The sequence below is a fragment of the Talpa europaea genome (genome assembly GCF_964194135.1).
Source record: "Talpa europaea genome assembly, chromosome: 2".
In the NCBI taxonomy this organism is placed as follows: domain Eukaryota; kingdom Metazoa; phylum Chordata; class Mammalia; order Eulipotyphla; family Talpidae; genus Talpa; species Talpa europaea.
In genome coordinates this window covers 45,058,464-45,078,306 of record NC_140068.1, presented here as the reverse complement: position 1 = coordinate 45,078,306, position 19,843 = coordinate 45,058,464, and the positions used below count along the sequence as shown (strand labels likewise).

At 35.1% G+C, this 19,843-nt stretch overlaps 1 protein-coding gene across 3 annotated transcripts in view; it reads right to left on the bottom strand.

The window, feature by feature from the left end:
• ATG5 (autophagy related 5) overlaps positions 1-19,843 on the bottom strand; it is a gene marked incomplete at both ends in the record, with an annotated part of 105,432 nt that overhangs the window by 41,659 nt on the left and 43,930 nt on the right. For 2 of the 3 annotated variants that reach the window (XM_084227703.1, XM_084227705.1), the window contains one exon: positions 5,611-5,705. In XM_084227703.1, the coding sequence (XP_084083829.1) occupies positions 5,611-5,705 (95 nt within the window). The remainder of the gene's footprint in view (positions 1-5,610; positions 5,706-19,843) is intronic. The other variant, XM_084227704.1, reaches the window with a different exon arrangement.

The following is a 19,843-nucleotide window of genomic DNA, read 5'->3' as shown; positions in this document are numbered from 1 at the left end:
CTCATAACCTCAGCTCTAGAACACTGGCTAACACGAAGCACCTGGATTTCAGGGACGCAGACCCGAAACTCACACACCAAACAAAAACTGTTATGTAAATGACAGAAATGACACATTTTGGTCTGTAATCTATCTCTAGACTACTTTTGGACCTATTTTACTTTTACCACTAGAAATTTTGGCACTGGGGTATAGTCATTTTGATCCCATAATTGAACTACAGATGAAAACGAACTAAAGGTTTTCAACAATCTGTACAAAAGTCAGCTTTTAAAGAATATCACCAGTTATATTTCCTAGCTCTCTATCAGCTTATTTGGTCAAGGTAGACTTCACTTTATATGATGTAATTATGTCCTTCTATTCTACAAACTTAGTGTTTATAAATCAAATCATACTTTGTCTTACCTAGCTCTGGCTCTAGTTCTTACTATTTTTCATTTGTGTGTCCCTGAGCAAGTAACTTAAAGTCTCTCAGCTTCAGTTTCCTCATATACAAAATCAGATTATCATCCTTACAATACAATTTTAAGGTTTCAAAAGAGAAAATGGACCCCTTCAAGCATTTTCAGTGTCTCCCTCTTCCTTTTTATCACTTGCTATGCAGGAATCCTACTAGGATTCTGCAAAGAAAGACAAATATTTTAGTAAAAATTGCATCTTCATTTATTAATACGAATGGATTTTCAGATTTTATTTAAGTTTACTTATAACTTAAGGTCTCAAATAATACAAGGATTTGTATTGTGTATGTCAAAGAAATGAAAGGTACAGTTAATGAAAATGCTACATAAGAAAAGTTACACTTCGTTAATGAAATACCCCATCCACACAAGTCAACAACAGAAATCTGGCATTATCTTTAGCTCATATAATCAGAAAAATGACAAAGCAAAGCCCATCTTCCTTTGGTGATGAAGATTCAAAAATACAAGAGGGAAATGTGGAAAAGCAGGAAATGACCAATTGGCATAAGTGACTCCTAAAGTTTTATATTACTTCCCTATCTTACTCCAAATATTTAATCAATTCCAGTAAGAACCAAATTGCAAAGGGGTAAAGCCAACAGGAAAGTTACATAGTTCAACTGAAAACCAAAAATGTGCTCAGGCTGTCTCTTCCTGTTTGAGGCAAAACTGACAAATTCTTGACAAAGAAAAGGTCAGCAGCCTTAGCAATCCCCACCTGATAGGTTCTGTGAAGCAAATTTTGAGAATTTTCTAGCTTCCCACTTTCTATCTAATTATAGAGCTTTAAAAACACCATTTTTTTTTCTCTCTCTCTCCCTTCCTCTCCCTCTCTTTTTTCTGTTTTCAATCTCTCTCTCAACCTTGTCTTATGATATCTCAGTAGGAGGTATCATAAATCTCATTTCTCCCAGAGCAGCAATGTAAAGGAAGACCTCCCCTCTGTACATACACTATTATTCTGACAATAATAACCCCCACATGAAGTAAAAATAGAATAATCCACTTCCCCTAGAAGATTAAAGTATTTATAATAAAGAAAGTATATTATAATTTAAAATAATACATACTAGAACCTAACCATCCATAAAAATGCTGGGAGGTATATACCTCAAAACACTTTTGGAACTCTTGGGAATGTCTAAAGAGTATGTGGTATATTTTATTCAACTAAATTCCACAAATAAGATCTCATGCTAGGCTGTGGGGATGCATTATGATTGCTACCATGGCACATCTGGCACAATAGCCCCAAATCAACTATTAATGATGGTACTGATTTAATGAATTAATGAAAATTCACAAATTCATAGTACATGCCAGGTACTTTTCCAGAACCTAGGCACAAAGCATGAACAAAACAAGTGTCTAGCTTCCATGATAAAGATGAACCAGTAGATAAGTATAAATTCAATTTTTAGAAATAATTAAAAATCATATGAGATGATAAAAATCTTCTGCCAAAACAATGCCATAAAGGACAGGACTGCATTTATTGTAAAAATAAATTTGCTCTGAAGTCATGAGTTTAAAATGTTTTTAAAATAGAGTCACTGATATAAATCTGCAATATGGCTTCTTTACAGAACAACTTCAACCAGATGTATAAATTCACCCCGTCAGGTCCCTTTTATTTTCTGGCTGAGGAAATAAAGGCCTGGAGAGGTTGAGTATCCTCCTATGGGTACACAGGTAGTCAGTGTCACACTTCCCAGACATCTTCCCATGGCTCCAAATAGTTCAGTGCTCTTTCCAGGAAACAGGACTCTTTTCAAGGGCAAGTATTCTAGCTTTTATACAGCAAGTATTTGACAACCTTCTGAGCTGAGTGATGTATAGATACAGTCACAAATGTACTAGGGAATCAATGCAAAATGAGGTCAAAATGATTTTCTAGGCAATGAATGAGGCCAAATTGTGATCTTGACTTATTGTGTACTATTACGGGTAACCCTTCCAGCAGCTCTTCCTCTTGCTCCAACTCTTCCCTCATCATTTAGTTAATATTAAAAGTGTTTTGTTTTCTTCTATGACAATAACACCATCTATATTAAAGTTACCATATTTGACTTATAAATAAAAAGCTTTTTTTCCAGTTTTAAATTATGTGATCTTTAGTGCATTTTAACACTCTAGGATTCAATTAAATGTCTTAGAAAGCACTTACAGTGCATGAAATCCTGTGCAAATCCTACCACATGGGTTGTTTTTTCAAATGTAACTCTGCCTTCAAATATCTCACTAGCTGGTTGAGGGTGTCAGTCTATTGAAAATGTGAATTAGATCAAGAATGATCTAACATGGGCAAAGCACTGAACATAGCTAAGACTGGGCACAGAGGTTTTTAAAATGTCCATCAGTATTTCTACAAATATTTGACGCTACAACATCTGGTCCCAGGAAAAGAGAAGTCCAACCACCTGAGTCAGTTCCAATCCTCTCCTGCTAAGCATGCTCAGCCTCAAAGAGGGTTGCTGCTTAAAAAATCTGAAATCCAGTCAGAAAACTTAAGGATTACTTGTAAATTCTAGGATAACTTTTACTATTTTAATCTATATTTAAATACAGATTATCTGTCAGTGATGGTGAAGAAGTAGGTTCACCTTATGAGATTTATAGACAACATAAAGAATCCTAGTCACTGCAAATATACTTGGTCAATAAAACCTGGCTTTTTTCTTTCTTTCTTTTTTTTTTTTTTTTGAGGTGGGGGGCAGCTTTTCTCTGTGTAATAACTGAAGCATATCACTACTGAATCTAGCTCCATAAAATTATTCTCAAAGGTTCTCTTAGGGAATAGCTTGGTGGTCAGTATTGATTTCTTCTATCAATACAAACAGCTAGGCTTCCTGTAATCTTTCCCACATTATTTCATGCATATGTAGAAACTGTTTGATTTGCCCACTATCAAATAACAATCTCTAAAATTGTTATATCCCTCCTCTCAGCAGAAGGTTTAATCCTCCCTGTACAGAGAACATTGGGATTCCCCCATGAAAACCAACAATTTCCCCCCTCCTTATCCTTAACAATTCTCTGCAACCTCTCCTTTCTCTTTAACCTATACTGTTCATTCCAACCCCCAAGTGCCTTGCTCCATCAATTATTTTCCTTCTTATTTGATAAACATATTCTTCCATAAAGTAACCTAAAAATCTTTTCAGTCTTAGCACTCCCATTATTTCATCCAATTCTTTTTTTATACTATGGATGATTCATGGCTTATGCTACATTCTCCTTAGCTACTGTGAGTGACATTTTAGGAAGTAACTTTATGTACATGATCATATTTTTACTTGGGTAAATTATAAAATTTAATTGTACCCTCACACTAAATGATAGACGAGACATTTCTTCCCTATGTAATAATGCTCAAGAAAGTTTAGCTTTCCCTGATGATCCAGTAGGTTTTCATACTATATATAATGAAAAATTACAACTCATCACAATTTTTTCCTTGCTCTGACTTCAAGTCAGACCTGCTAAGTCTGCAGGTCAATTTTAATAAATTTGAGAATCATTCTCATTCACAGTCAGGTAGTTCCAGTCTAGGTTTCTATTTTATATTTTTCAGTTGCTTTGATTTGATTTTAATTTTTTTTTTCCATTTTGTGATTAACATTTTCTTGAAAATTGCATAGATTCTTCATGATACAGGATAAAATATAAATAAACTGGTATTTGCAAGCTCACTATAGCTATGTTTAACAAAGAATTGTGGAAAATTAAATTTTCATTTTCCTATTAAAAAAAGTGTGGCTAGGGCCTCCCCTGGTGGCGCAGCGGTGGAGCGCTGGGCTGTGAAGCTGCCTGCAGCCTCTGCAGCGCTGGTTCGATCCCGGGCCCCTGGTGAGGGTCCCACATGGCACAACGGGCTTCCCTGATGCGCCCGCTGCTCCCCTCAGCACTGTATTTTGTCAGCCTGCCTATTCTGTTCCCCGCTCTGGCTCTGGTGAATTCTCTCACCCTCCTGCACTTCTGACTGTACTCAGTGCTTGTATAAATAAATAAATACATCTTTTAAAAAAAGTGTGACTAATTATATCACCTGGATTTATTCCATCAAGCATTTTTCTCATTCTATATCTATTGTACATATTGTGAATCCATGATCTAAATATGGTCATTTGCCCTTGTGTTAATGAAATCAATGAGAAGTAAATCTCATTTACTTATAAATCAGAAAAACTTCCTTCTTTGACTATACTGAGATCTTTGTTTACTTTTACTTTGTTTTGTTTTTAATTAGTCTGTTTTCCTCTTTGAAACATCTAAAAAAATACAGAAATAACTTTGAATAAAAACTATTGCTATTCAAAATGGCTACAAAGAAGTTTCATCACAACCTCTTTGACTAAATTTGAAAGGAAGTCCTGCTAGATTAGCGTCGATGGAGTTTTGAAATACTCTAGAGAAATATGGAATCTGTTTCCCCCATAAAAGTGTGCTGCAAGGAGCACTTACTACATAGTTATACAAACTGAAGACTATCTAAAACAAATACAGATGATTCTCATTTTGCGGTAACTATGTTTTATAAAATTACTGCTAACAATGATTTAGCAAATACTGAACTATTGTTTTTAGGAGAAATACAGGGTTGGGTTACTATAAGCCTCTGGCCACAACATACTCTTCAACTGTTTAATATAATACCACATTTTATGTGTGTTTCTGTTTAAATAGAGCACCTCAGCATTATATTGGAAGTAATTTTAAATAGCAAAATCACCAACAAAAATCACAACAATGTGAAAAGTAGCACTAAATGTATTGGGGAGTCACTTGTTCACAGTATGAGAGCAGAAACATGAAGGCACGTACTGTGTGTGCACCAAATCAAATTTTGGGACCTCTGCACATATCAGCTAAGGCTCTGTGAAATATTGACTTTGGGGTTACAAATAAATTTTACCAAGAAGGCAAATCTAAAAATACAGAATTTGTGAATACTGAAGGTCAACTGAATGAGTCAAATACTTCAGAGTTCCTTCTTTGATTTGAATGCAACAAAAAGAGGTCTGGAAATTCTAATAAATACTGTTCGGTTACTATGAACTTAAGAGTTTTGCACTAGAATGCTTTAAGAAGTGAGATGTATGAGGCTTTCACAAGTGTTACTGTTAAAAGTGTTAATTCCTACCTGATATATTCTAAAAGGGATGTAACGAAATCCATTTTCTTCTGCATTATATTCCATGAGTTTCCGATTGATGGCCCAAAACTGGTCAAATCTATCTGCAATGATAAATTTACTTGTTATTTACAATGAACATTATAATAATGATAAAGTTGCTAAACATTCTCCCTTAGATTTTTTTTAAAAGGGTGTCACTTAAATGTTATTTTTTTAAACTAATTTTTATGATTAAACACAAAACAAGACAAAATTGATTTTTTCTACATTATTGTTTCTTCTCCCTAGATAACTATAAACATTTTTCTCATAAGAGAAATCCTAAATATATAAAAGATATTTTTGGTGTCAAGGCAAAAAATATCATGTAGAGGTCAATGTCTAAATTTCCTGGGTAACTATTTTTATAGTCAAAATTATAAAGGTGCAGTTCAAGCAACCTAAATTGTAACCACAATTTATTTAAAGAAAAAAAGTCAAACATGAAACAATAAACATTAAGCAGCAAAGAAGATAATATCATAGGAAAGGTTTTTAAGTAAGTGTGGAATTGACTCTTAAGAAATAACTGTCAACTGCAATTTATTCTCAGACTGATTAGTCAACTTTTAAACATTTTCAGTCTCAATTAAAAAATACAGCTCTACTGAAATATAATCCAACATACTGTAAAAGTTACCCTTTCAAAGAGGCTTGTAGCACATTCACTGTTGAACAACCATTGCCAATATCTAATTTCATATTTTCATCATCCCCCAAATAAATCCATACCTATTCACAGACAGTAATTCCCTTTACCCCTTCTTTTACTAGCTCCTGGAAATCATTTATCTACTTTCTATCTCTATTCTGGACATTTCATAATTGGAATTTATGATATGTGGTAGTTGTGGGATCTGTTTTTATTTTCTTAGTATGCCTTCAAGATTCATTTGTCTTGTAGCATATATCAGGACACTATTCATTTTTACAGCCATATAATATTGTATGGAAATACACATTTTGTTTACCTATTCATCGGTTCATGGACATTTAAGCTGTTTCTACTTCTTGGTTATTACATGAATAACATAGATGAACATTTGTGTGAATGTAAGTTTTCAATTTCCTTGGGTATATGCCTAAGAGTGGAATTGCTGAATTACATATGGTAACTGCTCTAACTGCCAAATGGTAACCACATTTTGAGGAACTGCCTGGCTATTTACCAAAGAGGCTGCACCACTGAATATTCCCACCAACAAAATATGAGTGTTCTAATTTGTCTATATCCTTGTCAACACTTGCTCCCTCTTCTTTTTTTTTTTTTAAGTACAGTAGCCATCTTAGTGGGTGTCAACCTCTCTACTTTTTTTAAAAAAAAAATTATTTTTATATTCCCCATACAATTATAGCCCCCTTATTTTGGCCCCAAACCCTACTTCCCCCACCCCAACCCCCATAGTGTGTCTCTGGTTTAGAGTTTGTTGATTTTGATTTTTTCTTTATTATAGTTATTCTTTTTCCTGGTCCCTTATTTAGGTTTTCTAGATTCCTGCTATGAGTGAGACCATCCAGTATTTTCTTTTTCTTTCTGGCTTATTTCACTGAGCATGATCCCTTCCAGCTCCATCCATGTTGCTGCAAATTGCATGAGTTTATCTTTTTTGATTGCTGAGTAATATTCCATGGTGTATATGTACCATATCTTCTCAATCCAGCCATCTATTTTTGGGCATTTGGTTGTTTCCAAAGCTTAGCTATTGTAAATAGTGCTGCTATAAACATAGGGGTGCAGGTGCCCTTTGGAATTGATGTTTCTGTGTCCTTTGGGTAAATACCTAGGAGTGGAATTGCTGGATCATATGGAAGCTCTATCTTTACTAGGTTGAGGAATCTCCACACAGCTTTCCATAGTGTCAACCTATCTACTTATGGTTTGTCTTGCATTTCCCTAATGATCAACTCTGCTGAGCATCTTTTAATTTGTTTACTGACCACTTATATATTGTCTTTGGGGAAGTGTCTCCATTGTCTCCTTTTTAACTGGGTTATCTGTCCTTTTACTGTTGAGTTGTAAGAGTTCTTATTGTATTCTGTATATAGGCCCCTTCCCCGAGAAATAATACGCAAATATTTTTCATATTCTGGGCATTATTTCTTTACGTAGTTTTTAACTCACTCAGAATTCTATCTTAAAATAAAATTTACTTACATTTATCTCAGTTTCAAAGCTATGAAAAGTACATGAATAGTCCCAGAATTTCAGATCAGTTTGTTATTAAAACACCTTCTTCGTAGGAAAGAATACTTACAATGAAATTAGACAACTCAGAAAAGGAATAAAAGTGAAATTAGCTAAAAAACCAACAACAAGGGGCCTCTCCGGTGGCGCAGCAGTTGAGTGCTGGGTTGCGAAGCTGCCCCCAGCCTCTGCAGCGCCGGTTCGATCCCCGGCTACTCCCCGGCCACCGGAGAAGGGTCCCACATGGCAAGCAGACCTCTCCAGCTGCCCACTGCTCCCCTCAGTGGTGTACCTCGGTTCTTCTGCCTGCTCTGCGCCCCGCTGTGGCTCTGGTGAATTCTCTCGCCCTCCCGCGCTTCTGACTGTACCCAGTGTTTGTATAAATAAATAAATAAATAAATAAATAAATAAATAAATAAATAAATAAATAAATCTTTAAAAAAAGAAAACTTAAAAAAAAACCCCAACAACAAAACACATTCTCTACTCCTATACTCATCTCGATTCAATTTACCATCAATCTATTCATATTGCTTAGGCCTTCATAAATATAAAGAAGAATGTAGTTCAGTTGGTTGTTCTTAAACTTCTCTTAAAAAATGGTAACTGGCTCCAGGCTTTCTCTCATTATCAACTCCAAATATAAAGATTCATATTATATGGTAGGATAGAAAATCTATAATCCAGTTACTTCAGTGCAATTCTAGAGATGACAACTAAAGCCAGGTTAGGAGTTTTATTAAGAACCAGGATCAGAGTCTTGGTCTTTTAATTCAAAGTCCACAACTGTTTCAACAGTTACAACCACAAACCTGCATTTTAATGCTAAGAGTATGTCCTTTGACCACAGTCCTTTCATATATGAATCAATTATTCTTTCAATGCTTTTAAAAAGATTCGTTTTCTAGCAGCAAGTATCAAGTAAGCATGTGATAGCTAAAAAAAATTTCTAAATTTTACTAGCTGCCTCATCATGAAATTTCTAGCACCTACCACAGTCCAGTCCATGCATATTATACACTTGAGATAAACAATGAATAATAGGATATTAAGTACATAAGTTACTGAAAAAATTTGAGGTCCCTAGATCTGCAAGTAAATACCTAGGTGACTAGCTATTCAATTCAAAATTCTACCTTAATTTATTTGTAAGTGAAATAAAGGATTAAATAATTTCTAATGCCTCTTCTAAAAATAAAACTGTATAATTATTTAAGACACCCTCTTTTGTTAACAGCATTTGTTAAAAACTACAGGCAAACATTTGTTAAATTTATAGCTTCTAACAGAGAGAAAAACATGGTTTAAAGCAGTGTTCATAACTAGGGAAGATTTTGCTGCCTAGAGGACCTGGAGACATTTTGACTGTCACCCATAGAATGTGTAGGGACCAGGGATACTGCTAACCATACTACAATGCATAGAACTGTGCCTGACCACCAAGACTTACCTGACCTAAAAGGTAAGGAAAGCACATGCAAACAAATAATAAAAGTACAGAAAGGCAAACAGTAAAAAGTTCTTCATACCTATGTGGCAAAAAAGTAAACTGGAAAAAGGAACATTATTGTTCCCATTATCAACTTTACTCTCAGCTCCAATATTCACCAATTAACAATGCATTGCCATAATGGGTACACTGCTCTAATTATCTGTACTATGACAACCACATAAAGCTTTCTCAGTAGAATGGAGAGGACATTGCAAGAAAAAGGAGTTTCTGCCTGCATAGTCAAACTAAAAGCTCCTACCCCTAACAGCACCTTGATTTTTTCCAGAGGAGGTTCATATAGGCAGCTAGCCTGTGATTTCCTATGAGCTGCCATGCCCCTCTGTACACCCATGCCACATATCCAGATAGTCCTGACTGCCGGGTGACTACAGATCAGCTCCATTCTGGGCAAGACAGCAAATTTCTCTACTAATCAATTGGGCTGGAGGCTACTTTTTCCAGCAAGTTCTTAACACAGACTTTGGGAAGGGGACACCTTGTGTGACTTTCTTCCCTTAGCCTATAGTACTACATGCAGTTTTCTTATATTTTTATTATTCTTTTATCAGAATTTAATAATTGCTTATATAAAACTTACCCTGTTTAACCTTCTGTGTGGTTTCTAACTCAAGACTAGACCCAGATTGACACAACTATGTTCAAAAGGAATTAAAATACAATAAAAGATCTGCGTTAATAGAAGCATTTAATCTTCTTATAAAGATGTTACATTTTTATACAAAATACATTTTCTCAACTATACCAAAAGCATTCCAACAAAGAATAATCTGACATTTACAAGTGATAGTAATTCATAAGAAAGATAGAAATAGAAAAAAGCAAAAGGAAATCAATGCTGAGACTGAATATATAACCAAATGCCTCACACTATATTTAATGGTATCATATTTTTTTCTATCCCCCGGTCAACAATTAAAATAAAGGTGGAATAGGATGCACTACTACCTTCCTATATATTAATGAACTAAGAACATTCTGACCTGTTACCAAGCAATACTTTAAATATTACAACTATGGTATTCGTAATCTACCCGTCAGCCGTGAAAACAGTACTAACAAAAGCAAAATGGTCTTTAGTTATTCTTTTTAAACTACAATTATATGTAAATGTACATCAATCTCAACTTTCAAAATATACTCAGTTCTAATTCTAAAACAAATAAAAACAACTAAATAGGAAAAAATTCAAACTAGCAGTCTGCTTACAAACAATGGCAGATGAGAAGAAAACATACATATTTCTTGCTAGAGTTGGTATTAACAATATGTAAATAAGGTTCTTTTTTCAAAACCTTAACATTCATTTAGAAAGGCTATCAAATCAAGGATCACGAAATTGCCGTATATCAGTTTATTTTTTTTAATGAAAAGTATCAAAAAAATAGAATTCCTGAAAATTTTGCTGGCCACCAATTTTTCTCTCATTCTCTACTGAATTAGACTGTTACATAAAATTTTAAAAAATCTAAAAAAAGTGTATTTAAAATCAAAGTTTCCAAACTGGTACATATAAGAACTAAGAGCTACTGCTGATTACATTTGTATTCTTATTCTTCACATGGAAAACAGTGATCAGTTTAAAGGGTGTATCTAGTCTTCCACACAATTTTTATGCATTAAAAACTCAAAGTAAAAATATTTCTTAACATTCTAATGCCACAAATCATGTGTGTGTCTAAAAGCTCCAACCCTTGGAGTCACAAAGGACATAAAACAGAGTGCAAGAACTGTTATACAGCCTCAATTCAGTAATGTGGTGTGGCTGGCTGGGATTCTCAAACTACGGCAAAGGTGAGAGAGGGCTTCACATGTACACACTATCCACACTCCTGGTCTTCAACAACTATCGTGTCAAACAGAACATATTTATAGCACCCCAAGTTAAGTGTCACGTCAGAGTAACACAAAAAACAGACTTTAAGTTCTTTGTAGAGAAAAATGAATGACTGAAAAAATCACAGGGAATCAACTCTACAAAATTTTGCATAATCAACAGTATTATTCAAATCAGTACTACACGTGGTCATGTAATATACATAGTGTTTTAATCAGAGGCTTTCAAAATATGTAACAGAAAGCATACTCACATACAGACCTATTTGAAGTCACTTCTTCATATGTAATATATTAAACATCTTCATAAAGCAAAATAGGAGAAAAGGGAAGAATAATTTCTGCTGAGCTGCCAAATGCAGGTGTGTTAAATACATGACCTGTATCTTCAAACTTCTTTGATTTGTCTTCTGAGTTAAGTTAAAGGGCTTTATGTCAATAGGCAGTTTGGCTGAACTACAGCAGGGAGCTGTCTTTGCTGGTGCACATCTTCTTGGTACTTGGCTGCTGCTCAACCGAACTATACCCACAGACTGCCTTTTAGTTTGAGGTTTAAAGTTACTGAGATTTTTGGTGTGGAGGCCCTAGCCAAATAAAGTAGTCTTGAAAAGGCTTCAAGGTCCCTGAAAATTCATCATGAAGATAGAAGTATTCAGGATGAGTGGGCTGGCCTCTGCATTAAAGCTGAGAGGAGTGCCAATCCTGGAGAAGCTTAATCATTAATCCTGTACATAAACACTCATCTTGGCAGTAGAACTGTACCCTGGGGAATTGTTATTTGAGTGAATCAAAAGAGCAATAAAATCTGTATCCCAGAACACTTTAACCTGGACTCTCACTGTCTGAATAAACTGAAAGAAAAAATTTACCGCCACCACTCCCCCTTTGCCTTACAAACATAGTACAGTCTCGAAAATTTGCATCAAGGAGAGTAATGAAAATATTCAGAATGTAGTTAATTCTCTCTGTACTCACTTCTACAACTTTCATCTAAATCATTATCATCTCTCTTTTGAACCACTGTGATGGGCTTCTAGTGCCTGTCCCTCCACTTGTATCTTCTCTACACACATTCAGATGTTCTTTTTAAACACACCAAACCATATCATTAATGAATACAGTTCCAAATATTTTTCTAATGGGCAAGAAGGAATACCATTTTATAATGTACTTTAACAATTGGTTTTGTGAAGTTAAATAGTAGAAGTACTACCCCCATATTCCCATATTACCTGTAACTGGGGCAGACTGTTCCCTATCTAAACTCCATACAAAAACAACCATAATGTTAATTAATTAAATACCTCTTTCTCTGGAAGCAGCTCCTTTCATTGTCCTCACTCCTTTAAAACACAGTGGCTCCTGCATTCTTGTGGGATCTTATTATCCACTAATCTGTTTACTTACTAAGTTCCAAGTCAAACCATTTTTCTTTTCTATTCCTGGAAAATACCAAGCTTGTACCCATATCACAGTTTTAGTAGCTTGAAATACCCACTTTTCTAATCTCTACATAGCTGCTTGTTTTCTCATCATTCAAGTCTCATCAAAAATGTCACCTAACGGGCCTCCCCGGTGGCGCAGTGGTTGAGCACTGGGTTGCGAAGCTGCCGGCAGCCTCTGTGGCGCTGGTTCGATCCCCAGCCGCTGGGCGAGGGTCCCACAAGGCGCGCAGACCTCTCCTGCCGCCCGCTGCTCCCCTCAGCAGTGTATTCCGTCTGTCTGCCTGTTCTGTTCCCCGCTCTGGCTCTGGTGAATTCTCTCACCCTCCCACGCTTCTGACTGTACCCAGTGCTTGTATAAATAAATAAATAAATCTTTAAAAAAAAAAAAAAGTCACCTACCTTATAATCCTAGCTAAGATTTACTTTGTTTCTTCTAAACACTTATCATCACTTCAAATTACAGCAGGACCGTGCATAATGTCATGTCATTCAACATCATCCTTTCACAATGAAGATTTTTTTCTCTTCCTGATTCCCAGTGGGGCACTGTCTGTGTGGAATGTGCATAGTCTCCCTATGTCTGCATGGGTTTCTAGGTGCTCCAATTTCCTCCCACATCCCAAAGATGTGGCATGTCTAAAATGTCCCAGCTTGAGTGAGTGTGCATGTGGTATGAGTATGGTGTGGTGTAAGGATGCTCTGTGCAGGGTTGATGCCCGTCTTGTGTCTAAGCTGCCAGGATAGGCTCTAGCCACCCGCACACCTGAACTGAAATGAGTGGGTTTGAAAATGAACGCAAATGATTGCTAAACATTACAAGTGTTTGTGGGTCTTTATTTGCTAACACTGGTGGTGCTTTTGTGTTGTTGCATTTAATGTCACAGTTTCCAAGAAGCTATCTAATGACATTAAGTGAGAATTTATTGTACCATATTTATAGTCTATGTTTAATTACTTTCTCTCTCCCCAACTAAAGTATAAGCTCCCTGAGAGCAAGACCTTTGTTTTCAATTCCTGGAACAAAGTATTTGGTAATGAATGTCTGTTAAATGATTAACTGAATGAATAACTAACTTAGGTACATGGGGAATAACACAAAGAAGGAATCCTAAATATGACACAGCAGAATGAAAAGCAGATGCTATGGAGCCACATTGCCTAGGTTTGCCTCTCAGCTTTTCCATTTAGTAGCTGGGTGAATTTCAGCAAGATTCTTTCAAATTTTATGTTTCAATTATGAACATTCACAAAGTTACTGGAAGAAATAAATGAGCTAATAGCTGCAAAATACCCTGCACAAATAGGTGCTACAAAAGTGTTTTATCCTTTAGGCTGCCTTAAGAGTCACAAGCGAAAACTCCGAGCTTCTAAATTCAGTAGCAAGGTAAGTAAAGTGTCAAAACCAGTATGGGAAAGTGGTTCTGCCAAAACCCCATCATCACAAGATTGCTAGAGTACTCAGCTCTGGCTTAGGGCCAGGGAATCTACCTCTCAGATCAAATGCTGCTTCCAGGAGTTATGCAATGAAAGGCCTTTGCTAGCAATGGAGGGGAGATTAAGAGCCGTAACACACGCCAGTGACACCACCACGTTCCCTTCATTTCTCCTTTTGTTTCCTCCAACCTTATCAGCTCCCATATACAGCATTGACTTCTCAGTCTGTGGGAATAATTTAATTTCCATTTACTGTCCATCAATTTCAACTGCAGTAATCTCCAGCCATATCACAAAATGGTGGCGTGGTAGGAATAGTGGTCCCAGATCATTTACATAGTATCTGAGGAGTCCCCCAGTCTTGACAGGTTAGCCTGTATTCCATCTCCACTACCCTTAAGAAAGAATAACCATTCTTCATCTAACTTTCCTCTTTCTCTTTACATGTCTTAAAGTATTAAGGGAGAGAACAAGCATGATGGAGGAAAAAAATGAGGATTCTTGTCAGTCTGGAAAGATGACAGGCTCATATTGTTGTTCCTTTACAGCATAGGTCTATAAACAGAGCCAGTAAAAACTAGCTTTATAAATGGAAATCTAAAGAAAACTAATTTTACTAAGTTTGAAAAGAGTTGACTATAAATTTTAATTTCAACATCACAAACCTGCAAACGCTAACTTCAAGTTACAAACATCTTTAATCTATTCCAAGAGTCAATCCCAGTAATTGGCTTTATTTTTAAGTAGGCAGAATTTAATTATTGTAGTCCAACCAATTAAGAAAAGTTTATTTCAAATTTATTTTGTACTTGGGCCAGTGACAACTTAAAAAGAATTCAGAAGTCAATTAATTTTCTAATGTAAAAAAACTTAACTAGTCTGTGTGCCCATGTTAAAAATAAAAAAAAGGAAACATGACTTTCAAATATACTCAATTACAAGTGTGATCATCAAATTACACTTGCAATTATGCTCAAATTTTCATTTAATCTAAACAACAATCTTTAAGTTAGTTTGTTTGCCAAAAAGAGATTTACGGTGTTGTAGCACAGTGGCAGGCCAAGACAAATTAACCAAATATAGTCTCGTGTAAATCACCTACAGATTTATAGCCAATAATCTGATTTATCACCTTTCAAAATGACTTTAAATTGAGAAAATGTTTTTTCTCTTAGGCTAAATTAGTTTATCACTTTTCTAATTCAGAGGGTCAGAAACAAATTTAACAAGTAATCAAGCTCATTTTCACTTCACTCATAAAGTCTTAACATAAACATAAAAATCTATATTATTGTTAAAGGCCAACAGCAAAAAAGATACTCAATTATATTCACTGTATCTTTACAATGCTTATTATACAGAGATTATATTATATAGATCACAAATCTCTAATGCATCTGATAAAATATAAATGAGAACATGCTATTCATAATTATTCATTGACAAATAACAAAAACTCTAAAGGGAAGAGAGAGGTAGCACAGTGGTAACTGGAGACCAGTATATAACACAGCTTTTCTCAGTTTTAGAAAAATAAATGTGTAGTGAAGTGGCAAGTTACAAAGTCAATATATAAAAATCTGTCACATTTCTATACACAAATGATGAACTGGAAGAAATAAAAAAAAAATCCATTTGCACCTGCATCAAAAGGAATTAATATCTAGGAATAAACTTAACAAAGATGGTAAAAGTTTTATTAAAAAAATATAAGACATTTTAAAATAAATAGAACATTATACAAAGGAACAGAAAGATATTCTCTGTTCATGGATTGGCAGAATATTGTAAAAATGACCATCTTACCCAAAGCAATATACAGATTCAGTGCAGTCACTATTGAAGTTTCAATGGCATTCTTCAAAGAACTAAAACAAAACATTACTGAAGTTTATGGACTCAGAAAAGACCCAAAATAGCCAAAGCAACTGACAAAAAAAGGATAGAGGTATCATACTCCCAGACTTCAAACTATAGAACAAAACTGTATTAATCAAAATAGTATGGTATTAGCAGGGAAAAAACAAAAAGATGATGTAATAGTATTGAGAGCCCAGAAATAAAGCCACACTTATATTGATAGTTAATTTAGGAAAAAGGAGCCAAGAGTACACAACAGAGAAAGGCAAGTTTCTTTAACAAACAATATTGAAAAAACTGGACAGTAACATCTACAAAAAGAAACTGGACTATCTCACATCATACACTGAAATTAACTCAAAATGGATCAGACTTGAATGTAAGGCCTGAAACCACAAACTACATACAAGAAAACATAGTAAAATGCTTCCCAACACTGGCTTGAGGAATGTTTTTGGTTCCCACTCTAACATCAAAGGAAACAAAAGCAAAAATAAACAAATGGAACTACATCAAACTAAAAAGCTCCTGCACGTGGGAAGGAACTATCATTAAAATTAAAGCTTACCCTAACAAATGGGAGAATCTGCATACCACTGATCTGACAAGAAGTCAGTATGCAACATATAACAAAGAATTCATACAACTCAGTAAGAAAACAAATGACCTGATCAAAAATGAGCATAAAAGCTAAACAGAACATTTTGCAAAGGCATACATGATGGCCAATAAGATCATGGATAAATGCTCATCACCACCTATTATCAAGGAAATGCATATCAAAACCACAATGGGATACCACCTCATGCCATGAAAAAGGCTATTATCAAAGAGACAAGAAGAGAATGTGAAAAAAAAAAAGGGAAGCCTTTACACTGTTGGTGAGAATGTAGATTGCTCTAGTACCTATGAAACAGTATGGAGGGTTGACAAAATACTAAAAATAGAGCTAGCATATGATCCAACAATCCACACCTAGGCATCTACCCAACGAATGCAAAAACACTAATTTGAAGGGATATGTGCATTCCTATGTTCCCTGCAGCACTATTTACAAAAAAGCCAAGTTACAGAAGCAACTAAGTGCCCAACAATAGATGAATGGGTTAAAAGATGTGGTATATACACACAATAGAAAACTACTCAGTTATAAAAGAAGATGAAATCTTACCATTGGTGACAACATGGATGGACCAGAGAGGACTATACTAAGCAAAATAAGTCAGCAGGAGAAAGACCAATACCAGACTATTTCATTTATATGTGGAACATACAGAAACAAAACAAAGGAACAGAGAAAACTAAACCTAAATAAATCCTAGAAAGATGATTGCAAAACTGAGACTACCAGAGCAGAAGGGTAGGGAGACCAAAGTGGGGAAGGGGCCCAATGGACTATGATGGAGGATTTGGGTTACAGTGGTGGGTGCGGTGCTATCATTCATGTGCTATCATATTTCTGAGAAGTTATTAACTTGTGCCCCTAGATTACATAAGTGTTATAAACTGACACGACTTCAATTAAAAAAAAAAAAAACAAAACTAAGGTGTATATTAACATAAACAAGAAACTATTTTAAGAAAAAGTCACAAAATTCTAAAGTTCAGCTTTGAGTAGGGCTATGGTAATATGAAAAAAAAAAAAAGAAATCTTTTTGGCTACATCTTATGGAAATTAACTCCAATTAAAAACACTGTTTGAGATATTTTATTGTTTTCCTTCTACTGGGAAAGAGAGACAAAAGCTATGTGTAAAAAAACAAACAAACAAACAAAAAAAAACAACTAAAGATATTGAGGATCCCTAAGGAAATCTATTGGAAGAAATGCTTCCTAAATAGGAAGCCACTCTGAAGAGAATAAACAGGACTTGACCGGACATGCTACATTTTACATGAACAAAATGTTTATTTTGTACTCATCTTTTGTGGGCTCTTTTCTAATTTTCTAAAATCTTGGGTTAAAATCTTGCAACTCTGAAAGCTTATTAATCACTGGCATAGTTTAATAGTATTTATATGTGATTTTCACATAAAAGATTTCTGGATCTTCTACAGTTTCTACAGCAATAAAAGAGACACTCAATAAATAATTAAGAAAATAGCACAGATATAGAACTGCACTTTCTTCTTTGTTTCAGGAAAAGACATTACTAATGTAGAAAATTTTCACATCCAGAACTCATCGTTGTAGTCACTAGCCAGGACAGAGGTGTGAAATGCTGAAATTCTCAATTATGTAGTATATAAATCTTTGTTAAAAGGTAACGAAATAGACACTCAGGGATAGGTAACATATTGGCTACAGATTACTGAGTTAAAATGTATTATTTGGCCATTCAGACACTGGAAGGAATTTGAAGGAATGGGTCAGAGACTAGATAAATTTAAATGAAAGGTGAAAGAGGGGAAAGTAGGGTTGTTAAGGTATACAAACTAGATCAAGTGCCGCATAGAAAACTGGAGTGTGAGATGAAAGGAAGCAAGAGTAAAGGAAAAATACAGTAGACACTAGACTCCAAAAATCTAAGCATAATTAGTATTACTGAAATGACAGCATACTATTGCTTTTAACTGGCACCTCCGCAAAAATAGTCATTGTAATTATCCACAAACAATTATGACAGTCTGTAAGTTTACATGGTTAAAGTTTTATATCCATATGTATGTGTGCATGTGTGTATGTATGTAACTATGTATGTGTGCACATATGTAAGTTACTGGCCTTGGTGGTGGGTGTAGTGGGGTTGTGTACACCTGAAGAGGTGTCATCCTTTACTCTGAGTAATATACAGTATTGTGAACCAATGTTACCTTAATTTAAAAAAAAAAAGTTAATGGATAAAATAACTGTTTAATTTGTTTATATGTCAAATTCCTTTGTTTAAAGAACATAATTCCAAATGCAGCCTAAATGAGCCATTGTGACAACTGACCATACCAGTTCTCAGACTGAGGAGTAGAACAGATGACAAACTTTATAAATTGGTTGGTGTAGGCTTTATACTTTAAACATCTCTTGTTGCATGGCAGTTGTGATGAAAGTAGTAAGTCATGTAAAGTGCCTACCGCAGAACTTGGGTATTTTCAATGACTGGTCTCTCTAAACGAGAAGCAGTTTTATCCATCACCTCTCTCTAGAGCTACAGAAGTAATACTCAAAGGGAGCGATTTTGTTCCTGAGAGGATATTTGATGATGTCTACTTTTTAATGTCATGACTGAAAGTGGGGAGTAGTGTGCTACTGGCATCTAGTGAGTGAGTAGAGGTCAGGAATGCTGCCAAATATCCAACAATTCAGCCCCCTCCCGCCACTGCTCCAACATCAAAGAATTATACAGTGCAAAATATCTACAGTGCCAATGTTGAGAAATCCTGCTCCAGAATGGTGGTTATCAAACTTCAGTAACGATCATCTGAAGGATTGCTGCACCACATGTTGCTGGAACCTTACCCCAGTATATGATTCAGTTGGTCTAGGACACATTTCTAATCAAGTGCCTACGTACTTCTGGCCCACTGCCTACACTCTGAGAAAAAATTGCTCTAGGAGAAAGTGATAAGGAGCTAACAGACAAGACAAAACAAAAAAATTAATAAAGAAAGTTTATCAGAGGTTTTCTGTTCTCTTAAGGAGAATCATGAATCTTAATTTCAAAACAAAAAAACCCACAAAGTAATTCATCTATATGTGCATATATAACTGTGTGTAGGTGGTGCATTTTTTTTTTTTTGTAAGAAGAAAGAAAAGAGGGCCCATGCTATTAATTCAAATAGTAAATACAGGCTGTGACTCCAAGGGCAAAAATCATTTATCAGCTAATATTTGTCTGCATTCCTCTAAAAAATGTACCAACATTCAAAAGGAAGAGGTTTTTGAACCTTCCCAAACTTAACTTATAGAAAGAATGATAGTATGTTAGATCACACA